The sequence below is a fragment of the Dendrobates tinctorius genome, unplaced genomic scaffold (assembly GCF_039654945.1).
Source record: "Dendrobates tinctorius isolate UK_male_01 unplaced genomic scaffold, ASM3965494v1 ptg000241l, whole genome shotgun sequence".
In the NCBI taxonomy this organism is placed as follows: Eukaryota; Metazoa; Chordata; class Amphibia; order Anura; family Dendrobatidae; genus Dendrobates; species Dendrobates tinctorius.
The window spans coordinates 9,106,370-9,133,655 of NW_027361908.1; the positions used below are offsets into that span (position 1 = coordinate 9,106,370).

At 41.3% G+C, this 27,286-nt stretch overlaps 1 protein-coding gene across 1 annotated transcript in view; it reads left to right on the top strand.

Moving 5' to 3' along the window:
* Positions 1-27,286, top strand: part of LOC141060642 (dynein axonemal heavy chain 3-like) — a 2,648,786-nt gene that overhangs the window by 1,319,334 nt on the left and 1,302,166 nt on the right. The window contains exons 39-40 of the mRNA XM_073556958.1: positions 885-999; positions 23,623-23,756. Coding sequence (XP_073413059.1) covers positions 885-999; positions 23,623-23,756 — 249 coding nt within the window. The remainder of the gene's footprint in view (positions 1-884; positions 1,000-23,622; positions 23,757-27,286) is intronic.

The following is a 27,286-nucleotide window of genomic DNA, read 5'->3' on the forward strand; positions in this document are numbered from 1 at the left end:
AGATTGACATTTTATTTTTACATTTAATGTAAATAAAGATTGAAACATAAAACTGTATTTTTTATAAGTGTAGAGAGCAAGAATAGATATACTGAAGGTATGACATGCAATATTAAAGGGATTTTCTGGTTTCAGAAAATCCCCATATAGTCTATATTGCAGTTACCATAAAATGTATCACAATAAGAGATGAGTGAACCTGAATACTTAGTGTCTGGAGTTAAACTCCGGACATGGACTTTTCCCCGAAGTCTGTTACAGAGTTTGGGGGAAGTCCAGGAGGGTATTAAAAGAGAGAGAATTTTCCATTTCCAATATTCGGGGCTCTATTGTTTTCAAAGAGGGTCAGGTTAAAATTCGGGTCAAGTTCTGGTATCCAAACAGAATTTTGGCTTAAATTCGGGTCGGGCACCAGAACCCCAACCTCTAATGGTCTTCTCATCCCTAATCAGAATATGAAAATTTGCAATTTATCATTAACATCTCTAGAATATTTCACTTTCCCCTCATTAATGTTGTCCAAGCATATGTGTCTTTACCTACACGCCTGCGTGATGGTAAACTACATGTCACATGCACAGTCCAGAGCCCAGTCACATGTTTACCATGCAATAAACTGATATCAGTATAGTGTGACATGAATGGTTGGTTTGCTCATGTAACATAGCTCTCATGTGGATAGCCAACCATCAAACAATAGAAATAAGAAAAATTCCAATTGGAGTTTTCATGTTGTTTCTTTTTTCTCTCGTGATTAAAATTCAAAAAACATTGTAGACCATGAAAAGAGTGTCTCTAAAGAGACTGTATAAAATATTTGAAGGACTATTGGTTTAGGTCCCTTTAAACTAGTTTGTATTTTTCTTCATATTTTATTTTTTTAGATGTGGCATGATTTACATGGAAGGAAAAGATTTAGGTTGGGAGCCACTAACTGAGTCATGGATAACTGCAAAGCTTCCATCACTACTTACCGCTGAAGAGAGCCAGATTGTACAGGTATTACCAGTGTTTACTATATTAATGCTTGAAGGTAAAATATATTTTCTCTTACAGACTAAACAATTTTTTGCCTCTTAACCAAAGTCGGCATTTCAACCTATAATAAATAACCCAGGCTGCAGACAGGACATTTTTTCTTTATTTTGATACCCTTACAGAAGTAATCATGCCTCCTGTCAGATGCTCCACAGATAAAGACAAATGCTCTGCATTGCAAGACTGTCTACGCATTTTACAGAAAACAATGAAATGCGTGATAGCTGGGTATTTGGAGAATACAATTTGTCTTGTCATGTGTCCTAGAACGACACAAATAAAAAAGAAATCAGTTAAAATTTGCATCATGTCATTTCAAATATGTCATTTTATAACTTAATTCTGACTTTTAAATTAGTGCACTAAATATATTTATGATCATTTATTTGCAAAGGAGGAAACTTTAAACCTTTAAAAAGCAGTTTGGCCTTCACAGCCTAATATGTTAAGGGATTGGACTGTGTCAAAGATGTATGTTTATCTTATTTTTTCCCCCTTAGTGTGGCATTGGTCTCTGTGGTGTTTATTTTGGGAAAGGGGTTCTTCATTTTTTTTTTACAGTACATTTATTTTGCTTTTTTGCCTAATACTTTTATTGATAATAAAAAAGTAAAATAAGTCACATATAGATATATATACAGTTGTGGCTGAAAGTATTGACACCCCTGCAATTTTGTCAGATAATACTCAGTTTCTTCCTGAAAATGCTTGCAAACACAAATTCTTTGGTATTATTATCTTCATTCAATTTGTCGTAAATGAAAAAAACACAAAAGAGAATGAAGCAAAAAGCAAAACATTGATCATTTCACACAAAACTCCAAAAACGGGCAAGACAAAAGTATTGGCACCCTCAGCCTAATACTTGGTTGCACAACCTTTAGCCAAAATAACTGCGACCAACCGCTTCCGGTAACCATCAATGCGTTTCTTACAATGCTCTGCTGGAACTTTAGACCATTCTTCTTTGGCAAACTGCTCCAGGTCCCTGATATTAGAAGGGGGCCTTCTCCAAACTGCCATTTTTAGATCTCTCCACAGGTGTTCTATGGGATTCAGGTCTGGACTCATTGCTGGCCACCTTAGAAGTCTCCAGTGCTTTCTCTCAAACCATTTTCTAGTGCTTTTTGAAGTGTGTTTTGGGTCATTGTCCTGCTGGAAGACCCATGACCTCTGAAGGAGACCCAGCTTCCTCACACTGGGCCCTACATTATGCTGCAAAATTTGTTGGTAGTCTTCAGACTTCATAATGCCATGCACACGGCCAAGCAGTCCAGTGCCAGAGGCAGCAAAGCAACCCCAAAACATCAGGGAATCTCCGCCATGTTTGACTGTAGGGACCGTGTTTTTTTCTTTGAATGCCTCTTTTTTCTCCTGTAAACTCTATGCCTTTGCCCAAAAAGCTCTACTTTTGTCTCATCTGACCAGAGAACATTCTTCAAAAACGTTTTAGGCTTTTTCAGGTAAGTTTTGGCAAACTCCAGCCTGGCTTTTTTATGTCTCGGGGTAAGAAGTGGGGTCTTCCTGGGTCTCCTACCATACAGTCCCTTTTCATTCAGATGCCAACGGATAGTACGGGTTGACACTGTTGTACCCTCGGACTGCAGGGCAGCTTGAACTTGTTTGGATGTTAGTCGATGTTCTTTATCGAACATCCGCACAATCTTGTGTTGAAATTTCTTGTCAATTTTTCTTTTCCGTCCACATCTAGGGAGGTTAGCCACAGTGCCATGGGCTTTAAACTTCTTGATGACACTGTGCACAGTAGACACAGGAACATTCAGGTCTTTGGAGATGGACTTGTAGCCTTGACATTGCTCATGCTTCCTCACAATTTGGTTTCTCAAGTCCTCAGACAGTTCTTTGGTCTTCTTTCTTTTCTCCATGCTCAATGTGGTACACACATGGACACAGGACAGAGGTTGAGTCAACTTTAATTCATGTCAACTGGCTGCAAATGTGATTTAGTTATTGCCAACACCTGTTAGGTGCCACAGGTAAGTTACAAGCGCTGTTAAATACACAAATTAGAGAAGCATCACATGATTTTTAGAACAGTGCCAATACTTTTGTCCACCCTCTTTTTCATGTTTTGGTGTGGAATTATATCCAATTTGGCTTTAGGACAATTCTTTTTGTGTTTTTCATTTATGACAAATTAAATGAAGATAATAATACCAAAGAATCATTTTCAGGAAGAAACTGAGTATTATCTGACAAAATTGCAGGAGTGTCAATACTTTTGGCCACAACTGTATATATATATATATATATATATATATATATATATATATATCTAATATATAAAGCTCAAAGTGTGTATGTATGTATGTGTGTGTATGTTTGTATGTCCGGGATAGGCATCCGCACCGTCGCAGCTACAGCCACAAAATTTGGCACTGTCACACGTCTGGACCCCGAGAGCGTCCTAAGCTATGTTGTGAGGCGAAATTTTAACCCCGCGCATTCCAATTCACCAAACAATTTTGCCCCTATCTACATACTGGGGGAAAAAGTGTGTGCGTGTCAAGCCCCGCCCCTCATTGTGATGTTACAATGCCCCTATTTGCATACTGGGGAAGCAGTGTGTGCGTATCAAGCCCCGCCCCTCATTATGATGTCACAATGGTTGCCATGGCGACGCTGATGTCATCAAAGGTTGCAAGCCCTGCCGCCGCTCATTATGATGTCATAATGGTTGACTATGGAATGGAGGATGTGTGATGAGTATATGGGCACCGGACTATGGGATGGAGGATATGTATGACAGGTATATGGGCATGGGACTATGGGATGGAGGATATGTATATGGGCACGGGACTATGGGATGGAGGATATGTATGATGGGTATATGGGCACGGGACTATGGGATGGAGGATGTGTGATGGGTATATGGGCACTGGACTATGGGATGGAGGATATGTATGACGAGTATATGGGCACGGGACTATGGGATGGCGGATTTGTATGTGGGCACGGGACTATGGGATGGAGGATGTGTGATGGGTATATGGGCACTGGACTATGGGATGGAGCATATGTTTGACGGGTATATGGGCACGGGACTATGGAATGGCGGATATGTATATGGGCACGGGACTATGGGATGGAGGATGTGTGATGGGTATATGGGCACTGGACTATGGGATGGAGGATATGTATGATGGGTATATGGGCACGGGACTATGGGATGGAGGATATTTATGATGGGTATATGGGCATGGGACTATGAGATGGAGGATGTGTGATGGGTATATGGGCACTCGACTATGGGATGGCGAATATGCATGATGGGTATATGGGCATGGGACTATGGGATGGAGAATATGTATGATGGGTATATGGGCATGGGACTATGGGATGGAGGATGTGTGATGGGTATATGGGCACTCGACTATGGGATGGAGGATATGTATGATGGGTATATGGGCACGGGCCTATGGGATCGTGAATATGTATGATGGGTATATGGGCACGGGACTATGGGATGGAGGATAATTATAATTTTCTATAACTAACCACAGTTAGTTACTATGCCTGGGCAGCGCCGGGCTCTTCAGCTAGTATATATATATGTATAATGTAGACTAGATGGAGGCCCGATGCTATGGCATTGGGAGGGCACAGTGCTCTGCACGCCGTATTTCCAATACAAACAGAGATTTACTCACTTTTCGACGGCCCCCGATCTCCTCTCCACGCTCCGGGCATCTTCCGGTCCCAGTAATGCGTAGTGCGAAGGACCGGAGATGACGTCACTCTCGCAAGAGCGCAACGTCATCAGTGGTCTTTGTGTGCGTGGTGAGAGGAGGGAAAGAGTCTGGGGCCAACGGAATGTGAGTATATCACTATTTTTTATTTTAATTCTATTTTTTACAGGTTTATGGTACCCAGGGCCAGATCTCCCCACGGTAACTGTGGCATGCGTCGTTCGAATGCCATGCCAATTCGTGGCCAGACTGTGCCTGTCGCTGATTGGTCGCGGCCGGCTAGGCGCGACCAATCAGCGATGCAGGATTTCCGTTACAGACAGACAGATAAACAGAATTAGATGATTATATAGTAGATATACATATCTATCTCTCTCTATATATCCATATGTGACTTACTTTACCTTTATATTTACACATGTAAATTATGCAAATTTACATGTAAAATATATATATATTTACATAACATATTTTGTAGATTTTAAGATGTACTTGATTACCCCAAATTTTGGTGAGGAAAATATAATTTTTTTAATAAAATGGTGGTGGGTCTTGTAATCCACTTTAATGGTAGATTACTTGTGGGTCAGCGGAGGTAGAGTGAGGTCTCAGCTGGCAGGGTTGCTGCTGCAGAAAGCTGATGGCGGAGGAGGCAGGGGATACTGCTGGCCCCAGAGTAGAAAGAGGTGGTATTTGGCGGTGCAGTTGCTCTGCCAACATTTTGTGAAAGCCCGAAGCCTCTACACTTTCTGTGCTTTCCAATGCGGTGCCGAGATCTCAATCTGTGCATGTGCCACCGCCGGCGTCCATTTTGCCGGAGTCCATGAAAAGAGCGGGGGCTCCAGGCTTTCACAAAATGTTGGTGCAGCCCCCGCACCGCCGAACACCCTCTCACACCAGTCTTGGACCCACAGCATTGCCCCTCTTATGCTGCCACAACCAAAAACTTACTGCAGCTCATGCTTTACCACAGCTGGTAAGCTACATTTGGATTATAAGATGCCCCCCATTATTCCCCTCAAGTGCGTCTTATAATCCCACAAATATGGTATATCTTCATTTATCTATATATTTATGTATGTATATATATTTATACATATATATTTATATATAAAGTGTCCTACACAAAGAGTACACCCCCTTTGAAAAGTAAGATTTTTAATAATATCTTACTGAACAGAAGAGAAATTTCCAAAATGTTGACAAAAGTGAGTTTCAGAGAACTTTTTTTAACCAATTACATGAAAGGTTAATAAACTAATGTTCATTACAAAATCTTCAGTTTTACTCAAACTAGTTGATGTAAATATGAATATACCCCAAATAAAACAACTACAGTACATCTAGTATTTTGTTTGACTGCCATGATTACAGTTATTTAGTTCATTAGAAAGACATTTTGGGGATTTATTCTGGCGGAATATAGGCTAAACTGGACGGACAAATGTCTTTTTTCAGCCTTGCTCACCATGTTACTATGATTTTTAGGGTCAGTTTCAAGTCTTCTTATTCTCTCCTTAGACAGTCTGATTGCATCCTGTGTGCAATCCCAGATGTCACGAGCCTCCACTGCCCAGTTCACCACCCTAGGATGGGAAGACGAGATGGGCATGGGCACAGGGACACACAGGTGCTGAATGTAATTCAGGAGGAAAGAAGTCTGCCCCACGGAATCAGTGACGGCATTTTTTAAGGCAAAATCCATCCAGCGTAACAGGGATGTCCAGTTATCATGCCTGGCGGGCACAAAATGCCATAAATAGGTGACCAATTACTTATTGGTCCTCTCCAGCAGCACACTCATCTCAGGATGGTATGCAGATCACAAATTGAGCTCAATACTAAGCAGGCAACAAAGCTCCCTCCAAAAACGGCATGTGAATTGGGATCACCAGTCACTGACAATCTTGTCAGGCATCCCATGAAGACAGAATGTATGTTTAATAAGCAAGACTGCCAGAGCCAGTGCAGAAAGCAGAAGAACCAAGTGCACAATTTTGGAGAAATGATCAGAAACAACCCAAATGACCTTGTGATTACAAGACTTAGGCAAGTCCTCAATAAAGTCCATCCCGACCATCTTCCCAGACCTATCTGCCACCAGCAAAGGATAGAGCAGACCTGCGGGTCTCTGACTGGAAGGCCGATTCCTGGCACACGAGAAACAGGCTTGGACATAATCCCTGATATCTTGCGACATCCGAGCCCACCAATAAGATCTTTCTAGGAGTTCTGTGGCCCTCATAGTACCGAAATGCCACCTAATTTGGAGGTATGTGCCCATGAGGTGTGTGTCCAGAGGCACCTGATCTAGGGACACCGGAGTCACCGTTCGAAGATGCTCTGAAGGGACAATCAATCGTTGCTCATCCCCATCCTTAGAAGAAAGTATAGAACAAGGCATCGGCATATAAATTATTTTCTCCGGACAAAAAAATGAATGGTAAAATTGAATCTGGAAAAGAACAAGGACCATCTGGCCTGGCGAGAATTCAGCCGTTGGGCCGTCTGCAGATAAAGGAGGTTTTTGTGGTCCGTGAAAACCTTGAAGAGATGATGAGCTCCCTCCAGGAGGTGTCTCCGCTCTGAGAAGGCCAATTTCGTGGCCAGCAACTCCCTGTCTTCATTGGAGTAATTCCTTTCTGCTGGTGTGAAGGTCTTGGAGAAGAAGAAACATGGATGTTTCCGAACTTGAGCATCCTTCTGATACAAGACTGCTCCAGCACCAACGGAAGAGGCATCCACCTCAAGGATGCAGAACTGGGGCCCTAGCAAAATGGGACTTTGGGGAGATGAAGGCCTTGGAGACCTCCTCGGACCACTGCTTAGGATTAGCTCCCTTTTTGGTGAGGGCTACCAGAGGAGCCGCTAAGGTAGAGAAGTGAGATATGAACTGACGGTAGTAGTTGATAAATCCCATAAAGCGCTGCAGCGCTTTAAAGGAATGAGGCTCCGGCCAGGTCATCAGCGACTCCAGCTTGATAGGATCCATAGCAAAACCTTTGGCCAAAATAATATACTTTAGGAATGGTTAGGACTCCTGCTCAAACACACAATTCTCCAGTTTGGTGTAGAGCAAATTGGTGTGCAGGAGCTCAAAAACTTTACCCACATCTCTACGGTGAGTGGCAAGATCGAGAGAATAGATTAGTTTGTCATCCAAGTATACCACTACAGATGTGAATAACAACTCCCTATAGATGTCATCTACAAAGTCCTGAAAGACTGCAGGGGGTATTACAGAGACCAAAAGGCATTGCTAAGTACTCATAATGACCGGGAGGTTTTCCATTTGTCCTCTTTGTGTATATGAATTAGATTATAGGCCCCATGCAAGTCTAACATGGTAAATATCTTAGCCCCCCCCCATAGCCTATCAAAGAGCTCAGATATTAGCAGCTAGGAATATTTGTTTTTGATTGTGATTGCGTTCAAACACCTATAATTTATACAGGGATGTAATTCCCCATTCTTCTTTTGGATGAAGAAGAAACCAGTCCCAGCGGGAGACACAGATTTCCTGATAAACCCCCTCCCCAAATTCTCCCTAAAGTATTCTGACATAGCCTCAGTCTCCAGGAGAGACAAAGGGTAGACTTCCCATGAAGAATCTCTGCTCACAGAAAGAGGTGTAAAGGGCAGTCATGGGGCAATGAGGAGGAAGAGTTTCTGTGGCTTTTTTGGACAACATGTCAGAGTACTGCCAAAAATGACTGGGTAGAGAGATTAGATCAGTTGTGACCTCAAATGACCCAATCTGAACTTTAACCTTGAGATATTGTCCCTCACATTAGCTACTCCATTCCAGTATGCTCCCTGTTGCCCAATTAATACGTGGTGAGTGGTGACACAACCAAGGCAATACCCTCAGAAATTACCAAAAAAGAGATTATCTCCTGATGTTCTGGAGATATCACGAGGGTAAGAGGTATAGTTTGGTGAGTAATCTGGGTAGGAAAGATGGAACCATTAACCACCCAGATGGTGATTGGCTTTGGAAGCATCTCTAAAGGGACTTCACGCCGTTTGGCGAGGGTGGATGATAAGAAATTGCCCTCATCCCCAGAATCCACACAAGCCTCTGAAGTGAGGGTAGTCAATAGTGATGGGTGAGCACTAAAATGCTCGGGTGCTCATTGCTTGGGTTGAGCAAATTTGAATACTCGGGTACTCGGACAGAACAACGAGCCCAATGTAAGTCTATGGTAGACCCGAGCATTTTTACCACGATCCGCCGGGGGTCCTTTTAAGGTCTAAAAATGTCAGAAAATGATGTAAACACTGATCAAATGACACAGAGACATCATGGGGATCGCTCCTGGAAGCCTTCCTGACTCCTAGTTCACAGCTTTAAACAATTTTTTTCAGAGTTCCATGCCATTTTTACCGGTGCACCAAAAAATATAACAAAACGAAACCAAAACAGATTTTGCTGAGAAATAGGTTAAGGTACATCCTTTACAGGTTAATGACTCATATATGTAATGCAAAATAAATAACCCCAGACCAAAATGTTCCTCCACCACTTGGGCTATGTTCAGACGCAGTGTTTCTGAAGCATTTTTCAACTTTAACATTGCTTTCGACCAAAACAAATGCATTCACTGGGAAATGTAATTGTAACATTTACCAACTCTAGTTGGCCATGTGGTGTGTGACACATAAGCAGACATATCTGGATTCAGTTATGAAGGAGGGACTCTTAACATCACAGAGCCTATTTTTACAGAGGCATCAGTCAGCAAGCCATAATCTGCTTAAAGGGCCTTTATTAAAGAGTGGGTCTCCTAAACTGTTATAATCTATGCAGTGAGTAGATAGGCTGACAAGGATTACAATGTACCCCAATACCCCTTTCACGAGATGTCAAGGAGGGCTTCGCTAAGAAATGTTGCATTGACTGCAAGGCCTGCCCTGCTATCAAGTCATATGCACCCCAATAAGCCTTTGAACCCAAATACTGGATGGGCACAGGCAAATCCACTTCACATTATTCATTTAGTACTCCCATTCTGTTTTCTTATGGATTGACTGCAAGGCCTGCCATGCTACCAAGTCAAATGCACCCCAATAACCCCAATCACCCTTGGAAGAAACATGTAGGATGGCCTCTTAACAAAAAATATCCCATTAAAGAGGAGCGGGTCTCCTACACTTGTAATGCCATACACTAAGTGCATGGGCTGACAAACATTTCCCCCTGGGGGTGTAAAAACTATGGGCATCATAGACACCCTTGCCAAAAATTGGACTGCCTGTAGCAGCACAGAACACGTTAACCCTGGTCATCTACTGGTGGAGAATGAGGAGACATAATGATAAATCATACTGAAATCAAACAAAGAAATATTTAGGTAAAACTCAATTTTTTCTCTTTTCTGCTGACAGATATTGACTTTTTTGGCTAAATATTGCTGTATTTAACTACAGTGACAGCCAGGCCAAAAAACGATGTCCTCCTGCCTGGTTGGGTCAGTCACTATGTCATCCACCACCTCGTCTTCAACATCCGCACCCTGCTACTCCTCCTGACTTTCCGGCATTTGGGTCTCATCATCGGCCACCTTTGAGGAGATCATAGTAAGGAAAACAGCAAGAGAACAACAAGGTTTACCCGTACAGGCCTCCAAACAAATGCACTATCAGGATGCAGTGGACCCATATAATAAAGATGGCAACACAGGTGCAAGAATACCAATCAAGCAACTGCTCGCAGCCTACCAATACATGGAGGGGGCGGTTGCCTGGTATGTTGATGCACAAAACAACTTGTATGCGGCGCTGTTCACACTAAGGCCATGCACAGCATCCAGGCCAGCCTAGTACCAACACCCTTCTATTAGCTCAGGCGGGCTGCCCAGCGCTAACAAAATGCATGCCGTGTGAACAGACACCGCAGTTTACAAGACCAAATGGGCCCAGTTGCACCCCGAATAAAAAGTGCAAAAAACACATTTAAAAAAAAATGTGGAGTATTAGCTGATATTTTGGCCAAAATACGTGAGCCCGTAACCTACGTCAAAGATCTCCACGTTTACGGGTACCTAACACTAATTACTCTTGTGACTGTGGCTGCTCAAAGATTTGTGCATCCCTACATGGAATATCATCTTGCCCCGCTTCAAGTGGAGCGGGCAAGAGGCACGAATCTCCAAATGGAAAACTGAATAGCTCTTCGGATTGTCCGAGTGTCGGATCGTTTGTCTCAGAGCGCTTGGCATGGTGGGAGGAAGGAGGATCAGGGTGAGTAATATCCGGTCCACACTCACGGCTACTCAGACTTGACTGGGTGCAAGACATGGTGGTGGTGGCTAAGTGACTGGAAGCATTATCCGCTATCCAACCAACAACCTTTCACACTGCTCTGGCTTTAATAGTGGTGTGGTGCAGTCCCCTAGAAACTGGGACAGGAAGGTCGAGTGCGAAGATGTGGGTCTTTGCTGTGTCCCTCTTTCAGCTTGGCCATGGCCTCATCCTCTGCATGCACCATCAGCATCACATCCACTTCCCCATCCCTTGACCCTTGCCGTGCCCATTTTAAATGGACTACTGAAATATTTGAAAAGCTCAATACAAATGGATTTATTTTGAGAAAAATTATATGTGATAAGTATGCCTGCAAAGTGAATATTTTTCCACCACAGATACACCTGGCCTCAGCCTGAGATAACAGACTCTTAATTTTTTTTTAGGTTTTGTGTTATTTTTTGAAAACACAAAATAATGAGTAGAACAAGGCTAGTAAACAGAATTATGCAATGTATGCCTGCGAAGCAAAGATTTTTACACCACAGATATACTAGGCCTCAGCCTGAGATAACAGACTGTATTAATATTTTTTAGGTTTTGTGTTATTTTTTGAAAACACAAAATAATGAGTAGAACAAGGGTAGCAGACAGAACTATGCAACGTATGCCTGCGAAGCAAAGATTTTTACACCGCAGATACACCAGGCCTCAGCCTGAGATAATAGACTGTATTAATTTTTTTATTTTTTGGATAAAAAAGACTGCTGGCTATAACGAGAGTGACAAACTGCCCAAAAAAGGGAAATTAGGCCTAAAATGCACACGGATGTATGAAGCGTGTCACAGATCGACCCCACTGTAAACTGTGGCCTGTTTTTTAAAATAATGCAACATAAGCCCCCGTTACACACTGCGATATCGCTAGCAATATCGCTGCAAAGTCACCGATTTTGTGACGTTGCAGCGATATTGCTAGCGATATCGCTGCATGTGATACTTACCTCCGACCGGCTCCCCCGCTGGTTATCGCTGGTTATCGCTGATCGCGCGAGAAGCTCCTGGACCATTCCTCGTCGGTCACTTCCTGCGGCGCTTCCTGTGGCACCGACGAGCGACGCGTGGAGCCGGGCGGGAGGACACAGGTAAGTAGCGGTCCCCGACCCCTGCGATGTCGCTGGTGAGATCTGCCTGTGTGGCAGCTCACTAGCGACCACCTAGCGATTCACCAGCGATCCTGACCACGTCATATCGCTGGTCGGGATCGCTGGTGAGTCGCTAGGTGTAACGGTACCCATAGTGCTGTATATAAGTACAGTTTCACCCAGGACAAAAAAAGAAAGATGCTGTAAACTGGCAAAACTTTGAGCACACACAGATATGAGCAGCCACAGAGTTACCACTATGACAAATGTGTGCTGCGATCCAGAGGATATGGTGTGTTTTCTGTTGTGATTATATTGACCATTAAAAGAGACTTTGTTTTGAACTTTCCTGGGTCACTGTCTGTCTGTCACACTGCTCCAGCCAGCTGCACTACACTATGCTTCCTTGTAATATATTTAATTATTCAGAATTAGAAATGGACAAATTTGTTCTAGTTGAATTGAATTCTACTTGAATTTAGCAAAAATTCTGGAGAATATGAATTTCTTTTAATTTGCTCAGCACTAATTTAGAAAAATGGCAGGCAGTTGCGGCTGTTCTTGCTGAACAATGGATGTCTGGAAAAAGGCTTAAAAAATACACCCTCATCTTACTACTTACCTCTCTGGCTGCTGCCCAGATCCCTGCCCACTGTCTGGTCCTTTGCGCCTTCATTATGTTGCATCTGGTGTTCACATTTGGGAGTTAATCAAGTCAGGTCAACCATCTCCAAGCAGGCCCTGGATTTTACAGCTGTCAAAATTTTCAAGCTAGAGTGAACACTGGACTACTACTTCTGTTTGCAGGCCACAGAGGTCACTACACGTGCATAGTTAATTTTGAGGCCTTCTCATGGCAAAAAGACCTAGTCTAGAGGGAACAATAAGTGAGAGATGTGATGTAACAAAGAAACGGAGCAACAAATAGTGGGCAGGTAGCAGTGGAAGCCTCCGGAGAGGTGAGTGGCGAGCGTAAGGATTTTTTTAGTTTTTATGTCTTACATTTATCGTGACCTGGGGTTTGAGGAGATCATAGTAAGTGACATTTAATTTGTGGAGAAAAACTTCTCTGTGCAATGAAATTCCTGGTGAAGTCTGGAAAATTCAAATTTTGCCTAATCGGCTCCTCTCTTCACAAAATACTGTATATGTCACAATATGCCGAGGTTTATCATGCACAGATGTATGTAATTGCATTATATTGAATGAAAAATATCATATTTTTTTTAAACATATTCTATATGCAGTAGCTTATAGCAAACTGGGACTGCAGGAAATGTGTGTTAGTTAATGGAATAACCTTCTTTATTTGATTTGGAGCCAGTGTTAGCAGAAGCTGATGAAGTGTGCTCCAGAAGTCATGCTATCAATAACTTTGAAGGAAATAACCTCACTAAGGTACATAGTCTCATTTAAGAAAATGCAGTTTCATCGGCCTGACAAATAATAATATAAAATATTCCTTTTTCCTTAGCTGTCATTTATCTCACTTATCACAACCACGGGATTATTATAATATAATAGATGTGCAATGATCCCATTATAAACAGAGACCATCACAGCATAAGGATTTATCTTATCAGGAAACATAACTTATTAGAAAGGACCTCAGCGGTGTCTTCATAAAGCTGATTGCTAAAGTTTAGGAAAGCGTCATGGGAAATGACCTGCTGACTCAACAGGGATGGGTTTTATTATGTAAAACTCAATTTTTTCTCTTTTCTGCTGGAAGATATTGACTTTTTTTCTACGACTTTAAAGAGAAATTATACTAAATGAGTCTGTAAAATGTGCTTGTGATTTCAATAACTAATTTATTAAAAAGAATCCTGGAGCTACAAAATGTGTTAAATATTGCTATTTTATTTCGATTCTATGAAAAATTTTTCTCATATGTTCCGAAGCTAAACACATCGAATAGAAAGATTACATTTCTCAGTCTAATGACTAGTATTGAAATGAAAAATCATCATTTTCTTTATCATCAAGCCAATTAAATTTAAAGAATAACAGTCATTTTAATTTTTATTTCATAAATCAATAGTAGATATAAAAATAAGTATCTTTGTTATATATCTTACAGGAGACAGATGTCTATTTCTTTGCTTGGATTTATCTTTCACTCTCAATATTTCCATAAAATCTGTATTCGGTAGTGACAGATTTCTCCATTACTGAAATAGGAGATGACAATTGCTGCTCATATAGTTCTATGGAGCGGGGAGGGTTAAAAGAAGGGATAAGCTGGAGGAAGTCACCAATATCTATCTGCAAGTTTTCACAAAAAACAAATACACTATATGAAGGAACTGTGATCAGGTCAACAGTGGACACCGTTTGCTCCTGTTTTATTCCTACTGTGCCCCTAAGTAGTGTTTTTCTCCACCATAAGGTTCTAGAGATAGTATTTGCTTTTTAATGGTCTTTACCATGTAGGCATGGCTCACAGGTTTCTCTGGGGTTGTCTTAAGGCTGCTATGCATAATTACTATGTGAGCCACAACCCCTCGTAAAGCTCAATAGTTGACAAAACTAAACAGGCCTATATATCTGACCTATAGAGCAAATTAGAAAAAAAAATTACATGCAAAAAAACCAGATTATTCAGGGAGAAGCAACTAAAATAGGAACACAAAGGGCCACTTGTGACCTTGTGATAGGTCATCTTCAAGTATAATTTTTGTACTATGCATTGTGTAATGGATTGCAGGTTATTCAAATGAGCAAATGTCAATAAAATGAGTTATCCATGATACTGTATACGTGCAGTAATTCTTAACTAGAGGGGTAAATCGGTAACTACTTGTGGACTACCCAAAGATATAAAATGTCCATGTGATCTTTATATTACTCTGCAATAACATTCTAAAACATCATTGTAGAGAAAGCAACTGCCCTAGATAAAACAGATGCAATAGTGAGAAACCAATTTTCAGACTAAGGCTGGAGTCACACTGCCATATTTCCCATGTGATAATCGCATCTCACTTCACGGACTGACCGGCACCTCTCCTGACCTGAGCATGACAGCATACTGGATTACTATGCAGTTGTCAAGCTCAGGTCAGGAGAGCAGACAGCCAGGGCAAGTTTTACGATGCGATTCTCGCACGAGAATTATGGCACTGTGACTCCAGCCTAAGGCTGGTTTCACATTTGGGTCTGTGTGCGCAGCATTTGATCCCCATAGATCCACATGCGTTTGCATGCATTTGTATGCTTTTGCGTTCGCATGCGGGTGAGGCACGGCGAACGCAACATGTTGCATTTTTGAGGTGTCAAAAATCCTTCAAATATGCACAGGCAACCCACGCGTATGAGTGCGTCAAAAAAGTGCATTACTGTCTATGGGAGCTCATTGGTAAGCAAGGACATGTGTACGCATGCGTTCAATACACATGCGATCTTCAAAGTGTAAATAGAAATCCCATGAGACACACCCATTTTTGTCTGGTATCATATCGAATGCATGCACATAAACAATGTAAATGCATGCAAAAACGCATACAAATGTTTTTCCTGTCATACGTAAGATGATGCGCATAAAAAGCGCTGCATAAACATGTGCTTTGCATGCGTTTTTTGCATGCGTTTGCGCATGTGGGTGATACGCTGTGAACTCAAACGCTAATGTGAACCTAGCCATAGTCAGATTCCCCGAAAGGAAGTCAGAGATTGTTTATTACAGTTTCTGCCTTCCCGGTCTCTGTATGTACAGTGCTGAACAAGGCTGTGTGTACATAAAGAGAATTCCATTGCACAGAAATCAAGAAATTACTGAATATATTTTATTACAGAATAGAAATTTAATTAAAATGAAAATTGAATAATTAAAAACAAAGCCATGATGCCCATGAAATTGACATTACAGGGGCAAAACATGGAAAGTGAAACAATAATGGGATACAATGATTGTAATCGGGACGCTAAATAATTACTATATATATATATATTTGTACTGTATATATATATATATACTGTATATATATATACACACTAGATGGTGGCCCAATTCTAACTCATAGGGTATTCTAGAATATATATGTAGTTTATTTATGAAGATTTAATAATAATGCAATAATGCACCACCCAATCCTGATATGCATGGTCCTCTCACCCCCCAATCCTGATATGCATGGTACCCCTCACCCCCCTATCCTGGTATACATGGTCTCCTCTCCCCCCAATCCTGACATGTATGGTCCCCCTCACCCTCTAATCCTGAAATGCATGGTCCTCTCACCGCCCAATCCTGGTATTCATGGTCCTCTCACCCCTCTTTCCTGGTAAGCATGGTCCCCTCACCTCCCTTTCCTGGTATGCATGGTCCCGTCACCCCCCTTTCCTGGTATGCATGGTCCTGTCACCCCCCTTTCCTGGTATGCATGGTCCCGTCACCCCCCTTTGCTGGTATTTATGGTCTCCCGCACCTCCCTTTCCTGGTATGCATGGTCACCCTCACCTCCCTTTCCTGGTATGTATGGTCACCCTCACCCCCCTTTCCTGGGTTGCATGGTCACCCTCACCCCCTTTACTGATATGCATGGTCCCCCTCACCCCCTTTCCTGGTATGCACGGTCCCCTCACCCCCCTTTCCTGGTATGCATGGTCCCCCTCCCCCCTTTGCTGGTATGTATGGTCACTTTCACCCCCTTTCCTGGTATGCATGGTCCTGTTACCCCCTTTGCTGGTATGTATGGTCACCCTCACCCTCTTTCCTTTTATGCATGGTCCCCCTCACCCCCCTTTCCTGGTATGCATGGTCCCGTCACCCCCCTTTCCTGGTATGCATGGTCCCATTACCCCCTTTGCTGGTATGTATGGTCACCCTCACCCCCTTTCCTGTTATGCATGATCCCCCTCACCCCCCTTTCCTGGTATGCATGGTCTTGTCAGCCCCCTTCCTGGTATGCATGGTCCCCTCACTCCCTTTTGATGATTTGTATGTTCACCCTCACCCCCCTTTCCTGGTATGCATGGTCCCCTCACCCCCCTTTCCTGGTATGCATGGTCCCCCTCCCCCCTTTGCTGGTATGCATGGTCACTCTCACCCCCCTTTCCTGGTATGCATGGTCCCATTACCCCCTTTGCTGGTATGTATGGTCACCCTCACCCCCTTTCCTGTTATGCATGATCCCCCTCACCCCCCTTTCCTGGTATGCATGGTCTTGTCAGCCCCCTTCCTGGTATGCATGGTCCCCTCACTCCCTTTTGATGATTTGTATGTTCACCCTCACCCCCCTTTCCTGGTATGCATGGTCCCCTCACCCCCCTTTCCTGGTATGCATGGTCCCCCTCCCCCTTTGCTGGTATGCATGGTCACTCTCACCCCCCTTTCCTGGTATGCATGGTCCCATTACCCCTCTTTGCTGGTATGTATGGTTACCCTCACTCCCTTTCCTGTTATGCATGGTTCCCCTCACTTAGGAAACTGCACACATACAAAAAAAAATTTATACTCACCCATCTTTCCTGTGGTCCAGCGCTGTCCCATTCTGCCAGAGGCTGGGGGAGCCAGGAGGAGTGTGGCACTGGCGCCGGAGTACACGCATGCCCATACCGCGCTGTCCAGTGCCATTTTCCTGAAGACACATTGTAAATGTGTCTTCAGGAAAATGGCGCCTGATGGTGCTATGCACATGCGTGATTCTCACGCGCACTCCTGCCCCGGCATCTTCCGGTCCCAGTAAGGCTTAGCGCAAAGGACTGAAGATGACGTCACTCTCGCGAGAGCACAAAGTCATCAGTGGTCTTTGGCGCAAAGCATAACTGGGACCGGAAGGTGTCGGGCGCGTGGAGCATGGAGTGGAGATCAGGGGCCGTCGAAGATGAGTATATAACTATTTTTTATTTTAATTCTATTTTTTACATATTCTCACCTTCCGACGGCCCCCAATCTACACTCCACGTGCCCAGCATCTTCCGGTCCCAGTAATGCTTTGAGCGAAACACTGCTGATGACGTCGCGCTCTCGCGAGAGTGACGTCATCTTCGGTCCTTTGCGCTAAGCCTTACTGGGACCGGAAGATGCCGGGGCATGAGTGCGAGTGAGAGCGCAACGTCATCAGCGGTGTTTTGCGCAAAGCATTACTGGGACTGGAAGGTGTCGGGCCCATGGTGAGAGGGAAAGAGTCCGGTGGCCGTCGGAAGGTGAGTATATGACTATTTTTTATTTTAATTCTATTTTTTACAGGTTTATAGTACTCAGAGCCTGGAGGAGAGTCCCTGAGTCTGAGTCCCTTCCGCACATTGAGCGCTGCGCCCGACTGCGCCTGTCATTGATTGGCCAATTAGAGACAGGTGCAGCTTACCTTTACAAACAGCTGCGCCTGTCACAGTGGATAGCACTGCAGCCTTGCAGTGCTGGGGTCCTTAGTTCATATCCCACCAAGAACAACATCTGCAAGGAGTTTGCATGTTCTCCCCATGTTAGTGTGGGTTTCTTCTGGGTTCTGCAGTTTCTTCCCACACGCCAAAGACATGCTGATAAGGAATTTAGATTGTGAGCTCCATTGGTGACAGCGATGATAATGTATGTAAAGCGCTGCCAAATAAGATAGCGCTATATAAACAATGCATAATAATTTACAAAAATAACATTTCAGTTCATAGAACCTTCCTCAAGCAAACAAGTAATATTTATTGGAAACAGAAAACCAATTTTAGACATTGTTTCACAGTGTTGCACCATTATATGTCACAAGATAGATGTGAATGCCACATATGGGACCTTAACCTATCTGGAGAATGGGCTCATAAGCCTTTATTTCCTGATGATATGCTGTCGATTTCCCATTGTATTCCATAGAAGTGGCGCAGATGTCTCTATTGAAATCTCTGAAGGTTATGGAAAGGGTTCAGACAGAGGTTCCCAAAGGTTAAACTTGCATGTGTCATACACTTACTGTATGGCCATTATAGATCACGCATTTATGGCACACGCTTTGGATGTCTAGTATTATGTTTAAATTAACCATTATGTTGGTGAAATATGCAATATTAGTGGAGATTTAGAAGCATTTAATACTTTCTTACAGGACTACACACTATAAAACAGTAATGCTTATTTCTTTTTTACATTGTACTTTCAAGTTAAATTGGTTGTTAACCGCCTATTCATTCACCTTCAGCTTCCACCAGCTGGGGACACAGATTCCGAAATGTTGCCTGCCTCCATGTACTTTAGACTATACAGATGGATTGTAACTTAATTGTTTTAAAATAAGTTTCCATATGCTAAATGGAAAAGAAAATTATTGCATTAAAGCTGGATCTAATAGCTTTTATCATGATCCTATTGTATCTAAACTTACCTTGATGCATTACTTCACAGAAAAAACTATTGCTGGGGCCCCATATTATATACTTCGGCATATGGCGCCGCAGAATTTTCATCTGACATTCGTTTTATAATCAAATGGCTTTTTTGAAGGCTTAACATGTTAATGACAATACTGAGATGCTTTCCATGCAATTAGTCCGACTAATACTTGCCTTAGGTGGGATTTATAGTGCTTTGTTTTCTATAATAGGCTTATTTGGATGATTTTGGTAAAGCTCATTTCCAGCATATTATTGCTATTACTTTTATTAGTAATATACCGTACCTTCCAATTTAAATGAAGATGGGAACATTGTTCCTGTGGGAAAACTTGAATCTAAGCTGTTAGTATTTTATTTATTTATATTAAAATTTGTTATTGTTCATTTTATTTCAGAATGGAAATAATGCAAAATATTTACTATATATATATAGATAGATCATTGATTTTATAATATTAAGATGTGCGGCAATACACTGCATTCAATTGTTTTCTACAATTCTAGAAAATTAAATCTATTCAAGCTGTGCAATTGCATGTAATATAAGGCAATAAGCCAAATAAAAAACTTTACCTTTGCATTGATATCAATGTAGTTTTTGTCGTGCTGACATCCTGTACAGTCACAAAGTAAGTGGGCAGTTTAGTAAAATTTCCCACCCACTATTTAGCTTGGACATTGGCAACATGAAATTACAGCTGTGTTGCCCAACTAAAGTTGTGAAGTACGTGGTGATGAAAATCAAACAGTATGATACACATAAGTGAAAAATGAACAAATTGTTGCACTTTATGACATCAACTACTCCATTAGCAATCTTCATAAAGTAATGAAGAGTCAAAAACCTACTAATATATTTCTCCAAAATACCATTACTTATTCAATATGTTGTTAGAAACAAGATGAGATGGTGGCCCGATTCAAATACATCGGGTATTCTAGAATATGTATGTAGTTTCTCTCTCTCTCCTCCCAATGGTGGCGTGCGTCGTTATAATTCGTGGCCGGACTGCGCCTGTCGCTGTCCAGATATCTTGCATGTTTTTAGGTGACCAACTACTTATTTTCCACCATAATTTGCAAAATAAATCTTGCCAAATCAGACAAGGTGATTTTCTGGATTTGTTTTTTCATTTTGATTCTCACAGTTGTGGTCTACAGGCCGCTCTCTTCTTTTTAAGTGGGAGAACTTGCACAATTGATGGCTGACTAAATGCCTTTTTACCCCATTGTATATGTTTCCTTTTTTTAATAAATTTTATTATACTTCATTACTGTATGGGATGTTTGATAGTTTATTTTTTGTTTGGTCCTACTTAACCCCTTAGTGACTTAGCCAATTTGGTACTTCATGACCAAGCCAATTTTTACAATTCTTACCACTGTCAACTTATGAGGTTATAGCTCTGGAACACTTCAATGGATCCCACTGATTCTGAGAATGTTCTTTTGTGACATATTTTACTTCCTGTTAATGGTAACATTTCTTCAATATAACTTGCATTTATTTATGAAAAAAATGGAAATTTGGCAAAAATTTTGAAAATTTTGCAATTTTGAGACTTTTAGTTTTTGTTCCCTTAAATCAGACAGTCATATCACACAAAATCGTTATTGTTAATAAATAACATTTCCCACATGTGTACTTTACATCAGCACAATTTTGGAAACATAATATTTTTTGTTAGGAAGTTATAAAGGTTAAAATTTGACCAGCGATTTCTAATTTTTCCAAAACTGTTATTCAAAACCATTTTTTTGGACCATATCATATTTGAAGTGAGTTTTGGGAGGTCAATATGACAGAAAATACCCAATAGTGACACCATTCTAAAAATTACACCCCTTAAGGTGCGCAAAACCACATTCAAGAAGTTTATTAACCCTTTAGGTGCTTCACGAGAACTAAAGCAATGTGGAAGGAAAAATGAGCATCTTCCTTTTTTCACCTAAAATTTACCTTGGAACCAAACTTTTTTTATTTTCACAAGGGTATCAGGAGAAAATGGACCACAAAATTTGTTATGCAATTTCTACTGAGTATTGCATCCAACCTTAACACAGCCCTATCCCCAACCCTAACATCAACACACCTCTAACTCTAATCCCAACCCTAACCATAACACTAATCACAACACAACCCCAACCCTAGCCCCAACCCTAACCCTAGCACCAACTCTAATCCTAGCCCATTCCTTACCCTAGCTCTAACCCTAGCCCCAACCCTAATTCTAGCCCAACCCTAGCCCCAACCCTAACCCTATTCCCAACCCTAACCCTAGTCTATCCCTAACCCTAGCTGTAACCCCAACTATAACCCTAACCATAACCAGAACCCTAGCCCAACCCTAACCTAAAGATCTTGGCAGTTGCACTGTGAATGCTGCCGGCATTTTCTTCATAGGGGACAGAACCAGGGGATGCAAGAGGGTCCAGGGACACCAGAGCTAAAGGGGGGCTCGGGGGATCCTATTTCTCTCTCTGATGTGCTGGATCATACCAGACGAGACAGAAATTAAAAGGGGAATCTGACTTTTTTTGTGGCCAACATTATTCCGTGAATAACGGTGATCACAACATTTGAGCCAGTAAAAACCAACCCAAATCATGTTCTCCAGAGTCTCTGCTACCCCCGTTAGCCGAGACCCTGGAGAGTTTCCGACGCTGGGGGGCACTATAACGTTATTTCTCAGCGCTGTTAAAAAGTGGCACTGAGGAATAAGTACCCTTAACTGATGCCGTTAAAAGGCTTATCGGCAGTTGTTAAGGAGATAATAAATGATACATGTGGTGTTTTTTGCCATTAGGTTATATTACAGCCATGCATAGTTTTCCATGAGTTACCTATGATGGTATATGCACAAATTTAATAAGCAGAAAACTTCATGGGAAGGCTTCTTAAATTTAGAAATGAAAGTTCTTAAAAGACAGGTGTATCCATTGTGGTTTATGCTGAAAGTAGTTTTAACATGAAACATGTTTTTTTTACATTGCTAACACCCAAGCTGATGGGTTCAGAACTTAGATGGTTTGGCACTTTCTTTTCTCTTTAAAGCAGGGCATTGTGAAGCTTAGTTGAGCCCATCTTATACTTTTTAATAAGATTAATATTGTGGAGTCTATAGACTTGCAGAGACTTGTGTAGAATTACACTTACAAAGGAAATGAAGGAAGGTATTGAAAAAGTTCAAAGTGCTACAACTGTCTTATCAACTTGTTAATGACTCAATGGCAGCTCAAAATGATCTAAACACAAAATGTCAAAGCCACATTTATAAAATAGCATTGGTGCCTGTATGTCAGCATATTTAATACTTATATAATCTTCAAGTTCTGCATTAATCCCATTTGGATTTACTGAGGACTATGGAAAACCAATGTTGTTACATAATGGATTTAATAGATTTATAGTCCAATTAGAAGTGGCGCAACTAGAGTTAAAAGCCCCCAGTGCAAGATTTGGACCCTAGTGTATGTTACCCATCATGGTATATCCTCTGTTCTACCAGCGTTCTTTAAGGCATAAAAAATTAATGATTGTACTAACCTCCCATCCGCTCCCCCATTGCACGGCGACCTCTTCTGAAGCTGGCAGGTGACTTCAGTGGGCAAGCGATGGGCAGCGCATGACGTCACTGCCATGCGCCCTCAGTCACGTTCATGCTGATGTCACCTGCCAACCTCTGATTGGCTGGCAGAGTGTTTTGCAGTGAAGGGACCCAATAGGACTCACATGCAGCTGAAATATTTGCTGGTGTCGACAGGCCGCTCACCCGCACGGGCACTGTTGCGGTTGTGACTTTTACAACGGCGATCTTTGCGCCCTTGCCAATTAGTGTAATATTATACATATTGCACTGCAGTGGAAGTACTGCCTCTAACCTAATGGCATCTCCAGCTCATCTTTTGATTAGCTGATCTGGCGAAACTTCACATGTGCTGGCTGACCAAAAGAAAGAGACGGGATGGCTGCAGATAAAACACGATATTCCTGCTCCTGTGCAGTGGCCACAGACCACTGTTGTGGCCAATTCAGTGGGATGAGAGAATTGATTTGGACCAATTCTATTTTAAGATTATCATTATTCTTAAGTGTAGTTTTATTCAGTTAGCTTCCATATAATGATATTTATAAAGCATGTTTGTCTGTTGTCCTTTAGATGATGTGCAGGTGGCTAATTCCCGTTTGCTTAGAATTTGTGGAAAAAAATTGTACATTTGTGATTCCGACCTCTCCTATGCATCTTACCATGTCAATGCTCAAGATCTATGAATGCTTGCTAAAAAATGTCAGGTAAGATAACTGCACATTTTTATTAACCTAACAATAATAATACTTTTGCTTTGTAAAATGCTGCAATCAGACTTTAAATGTAATGTTCTGTTTATGACACTGTATGAGCAAACTTACTGTATATCTACTACTGAATCGGTATGCCATGATTACTGCATTTGAATTAAGATTTTATCTTTATTCAGTTGGAAAGTGTAAAATTCCTTTTGAAAATACTCTAAATTATTATGCATATGATATTTTTCTCTGATTTTCATAAATGGTCAAAGCAAATGAGTCAGCACATTGTTCAAATCATCAACTGTTAGAGTATACCATATTTTGTGGACTACAAGATGCACCGGATCATAAGATGCAACTGAAATTTTAGGGAAGAAAATAATTTAGTAAAATGGTGGTACTTCTTATAGTCTGATTTTATGGTAGTTTAATTGGTGTGGGGGTGCCACTGGGGTGGAGCAGGGTCACAAGAGGCAGGGTCACTGCTGCAAGCAGCTGGTGGGGGTTGCAGCAGGAATGGGGCAATGCTTGGGAGATGAGATCTCCGGTGCCCATTTTGTCAGTGTTCACCGCATTGAAAACAATGGAAAGTGCTGGGACTTCGATGACATTTTGAGAAAGTACAGGGCCTGCTGCAGCTTCACATCGCCGAACACCGCCTCCTCCTATCTCAGGGTCCACAGCAGTTCCCCACTTCTGCTGCCGTTCCCGACAGCTTCCTGCAGCAATGACCCTGCCTTCTGTGACCCCACTCTACTGGGGAAAAAAAGTGTCTTATAATCTGAAAAATATGGTAATTCTCATTTTGTTGGACAAACCACCCAAATTATTATGCATTACAGTTTCCAAACATTTTATAACTGAAATGATCATTTTTTGAATTTGCAGCATTCACCATGAATAAGGCTTGTTTGCCGAAACGTGTTGGCTTTGCAAAACACTGTATTAATATCACTTGGCACATTAAAAAAAATCTTGGAAAGAATAACTCTAGTCGATTTAATACCTTTATCCATCCTCACCAAAAATATAACATAAATCAATCAGTACTATATATGCCCCCAAATACTATTTATGGTCATTAAATGACTAATATTGATAGATTTTTAGAAGTTTTGTAGGAGCATAATAATCAAATATCTGTAAACTCACAAGGAGTCTGTAATAAACGGCTCCTCAAATCATCAAGGCTGGTGATTAGCACAGCAGTTTTGATGAAAAGTACTGGAGTAATATGTATCAAAATTATTAAGAAACGAGGACCCCTTAATTTGACTCTTCTTTCAGCTGACTTGCATCACGGCAAGAAAGGTACTGCCATCAGTAAACTGATGGAAACTACTTGATGTGTCAGTGCCCAGGTAATTTTTTTCTACTTCTTAAAATGTCCGATTCTTTAGAAGAAAAAAACCCATAATCAATGATTTATTCAAAATTTGACAAGAAAATATATTTTTTAAGACCTATAGATAGTAAAGAATAGAGATGAGCCAATATGTTCGGAAAACGATCACCGAATCCGAATGTGCCATTTTTGTACTATATTCGTGCCGAATTTAAGTTTAATGATCATTTGCGAACATATTTGCTCATCTCTACTCCCATTGATTCTAATGGCGTTCAGCTATGTTCGGCGAATATTGCAAATACGGCAATCGTAATCCGAGCCAAATATTGAAATATTCACTCATCTCTAGCAAAAAATGTTACTTTTAGAAAAACGCCCATCATTTGAAATTGTAATTTGCCGGCTATGCCAAGTTTTCTCCAGTCATTTGATTTGCTGCTTATAAATTTGCAGACATTGCATAATTAAAAAAGCATCCTTTTGCCTGAAAGTTATTTGTAGAACACTGTGTTTCCCTTGAAGTCTACTGAACACATTTTGAGCTCTTTGATGTAAATACAACCTTTTAATATGCAAATGATTTAATCTATCTGGCTATCGGAAAATGGATTGTATCCAGAGGCAACTAACAGTACATTTAACAACACAAAACAACATGAGACTTTTTAGGCTACTTAAATTGTATAAATGGTCTAAAGATTATCCTCATTGGAATGGGGCAGATGCATGCACTGCTCTTGGTTTTAGACAAGCAGTGCAAATGGAAGAAGCAGTGGCATTTTCACATGGTTGGGTGCAATGGTTATCTCTGTTTGGGGAGTATAAGGAGCTTTTAACTTGGGAAAAGTAAAGAAGCAATGATCTTCTCATAAGCTGCCTAAAAATTATCACTTAAATTAGGGAGACAAAATAGGTGTACTGTACTGTTTTGCATGTGAAAAAGTAATGGCCTCTCAACTAGATGTTTAGATAATTAAAAAGGCTTTTTAACAAGCTATCCCCAAATTATCCCAGATGCTATATATAGAAGATGAATAAGTTGTCGCTTGTTGTCTCCAAGCCTTTTCAGATTTTTTGCTCTATTCTCCCTCGATCAAGTAATGAGCATACCTGAACACCCCGAACCTCAATCGAGTATCAAGCATTGTCAAGAACTCTTGCTCATCACTAAGCAGCAGTACTGTTCTAAAGATGATATGATTTGATGAACAAGAAGTAGTTGCCTGGCAGATTGTGGCCCATCGGCACTGTCAGGCTGGAGTCACACTTAACGTATAAAAATACGGTCCGTTATACAAGGTCGAGAATTGCAGAAATGTTCCCTGAACAGTGATCTGTATGTCATTCATGTGCAATGCCAGGATGCGATTTTCTTGCATCTAAGCATCCATGTAACATTCATATGGCTTCTGTAAGGCGAGATTTTCTCGCCGGCTTGCAAAACGGACATATAATGGATTCATGGCCTCAAATATTCGTGAAAACATATATACAGTCTATATATATATATATATATATACATATATATATATATATATGTATGTGTGTGTGTAATTGACACACTTACATATATATATATATATTTACATTTCATAGAGATATAGATAGCAGAATAGGTGAAAATTCAATTGTCGGCATCTGTAAAATCATTGCAGAACCTGACAGGATATGAGACATGGTTTACATTCAGTAAACCATTGCATATCTGTTAGATTTATATATGTCCCTCACTAATAATGTTAGTAGTGTATGAGTGCAAAAATTTGGAGCTGTAGGTATTAAATGAAAGGATTAATTCACAGAAAAAATCTTGCATGGGCTTCTGCACAATTTTCTCCACCAGAGAGGGCAAGCCAGTGACTGAGGGCAGAAAATAATAGCCTAGAGAGGGACCATTGTTTTTGGCCCCCCCAGCTAAAAAAAATCTGCCCCCAGCTACCCCAGAAAAGGCACATCTATAAGATGCGCCAATTCTGGCACTTACCCTCTCTCTTCCCATTGCCCTGTAGCGGGTGGCATATGGGGTAATAAGGGGTTAATGTCACCTTGCTATTGTAAGGTGACATTAAGCCTGGTTAATAATGGAGAGGTGTCAATAAGACACCTATCCATTATTAAACCACTAGTCTGAAAGAGGTTAAAAAAAACAAATACACACCTTAAGAATAAAGACTTTTAATGA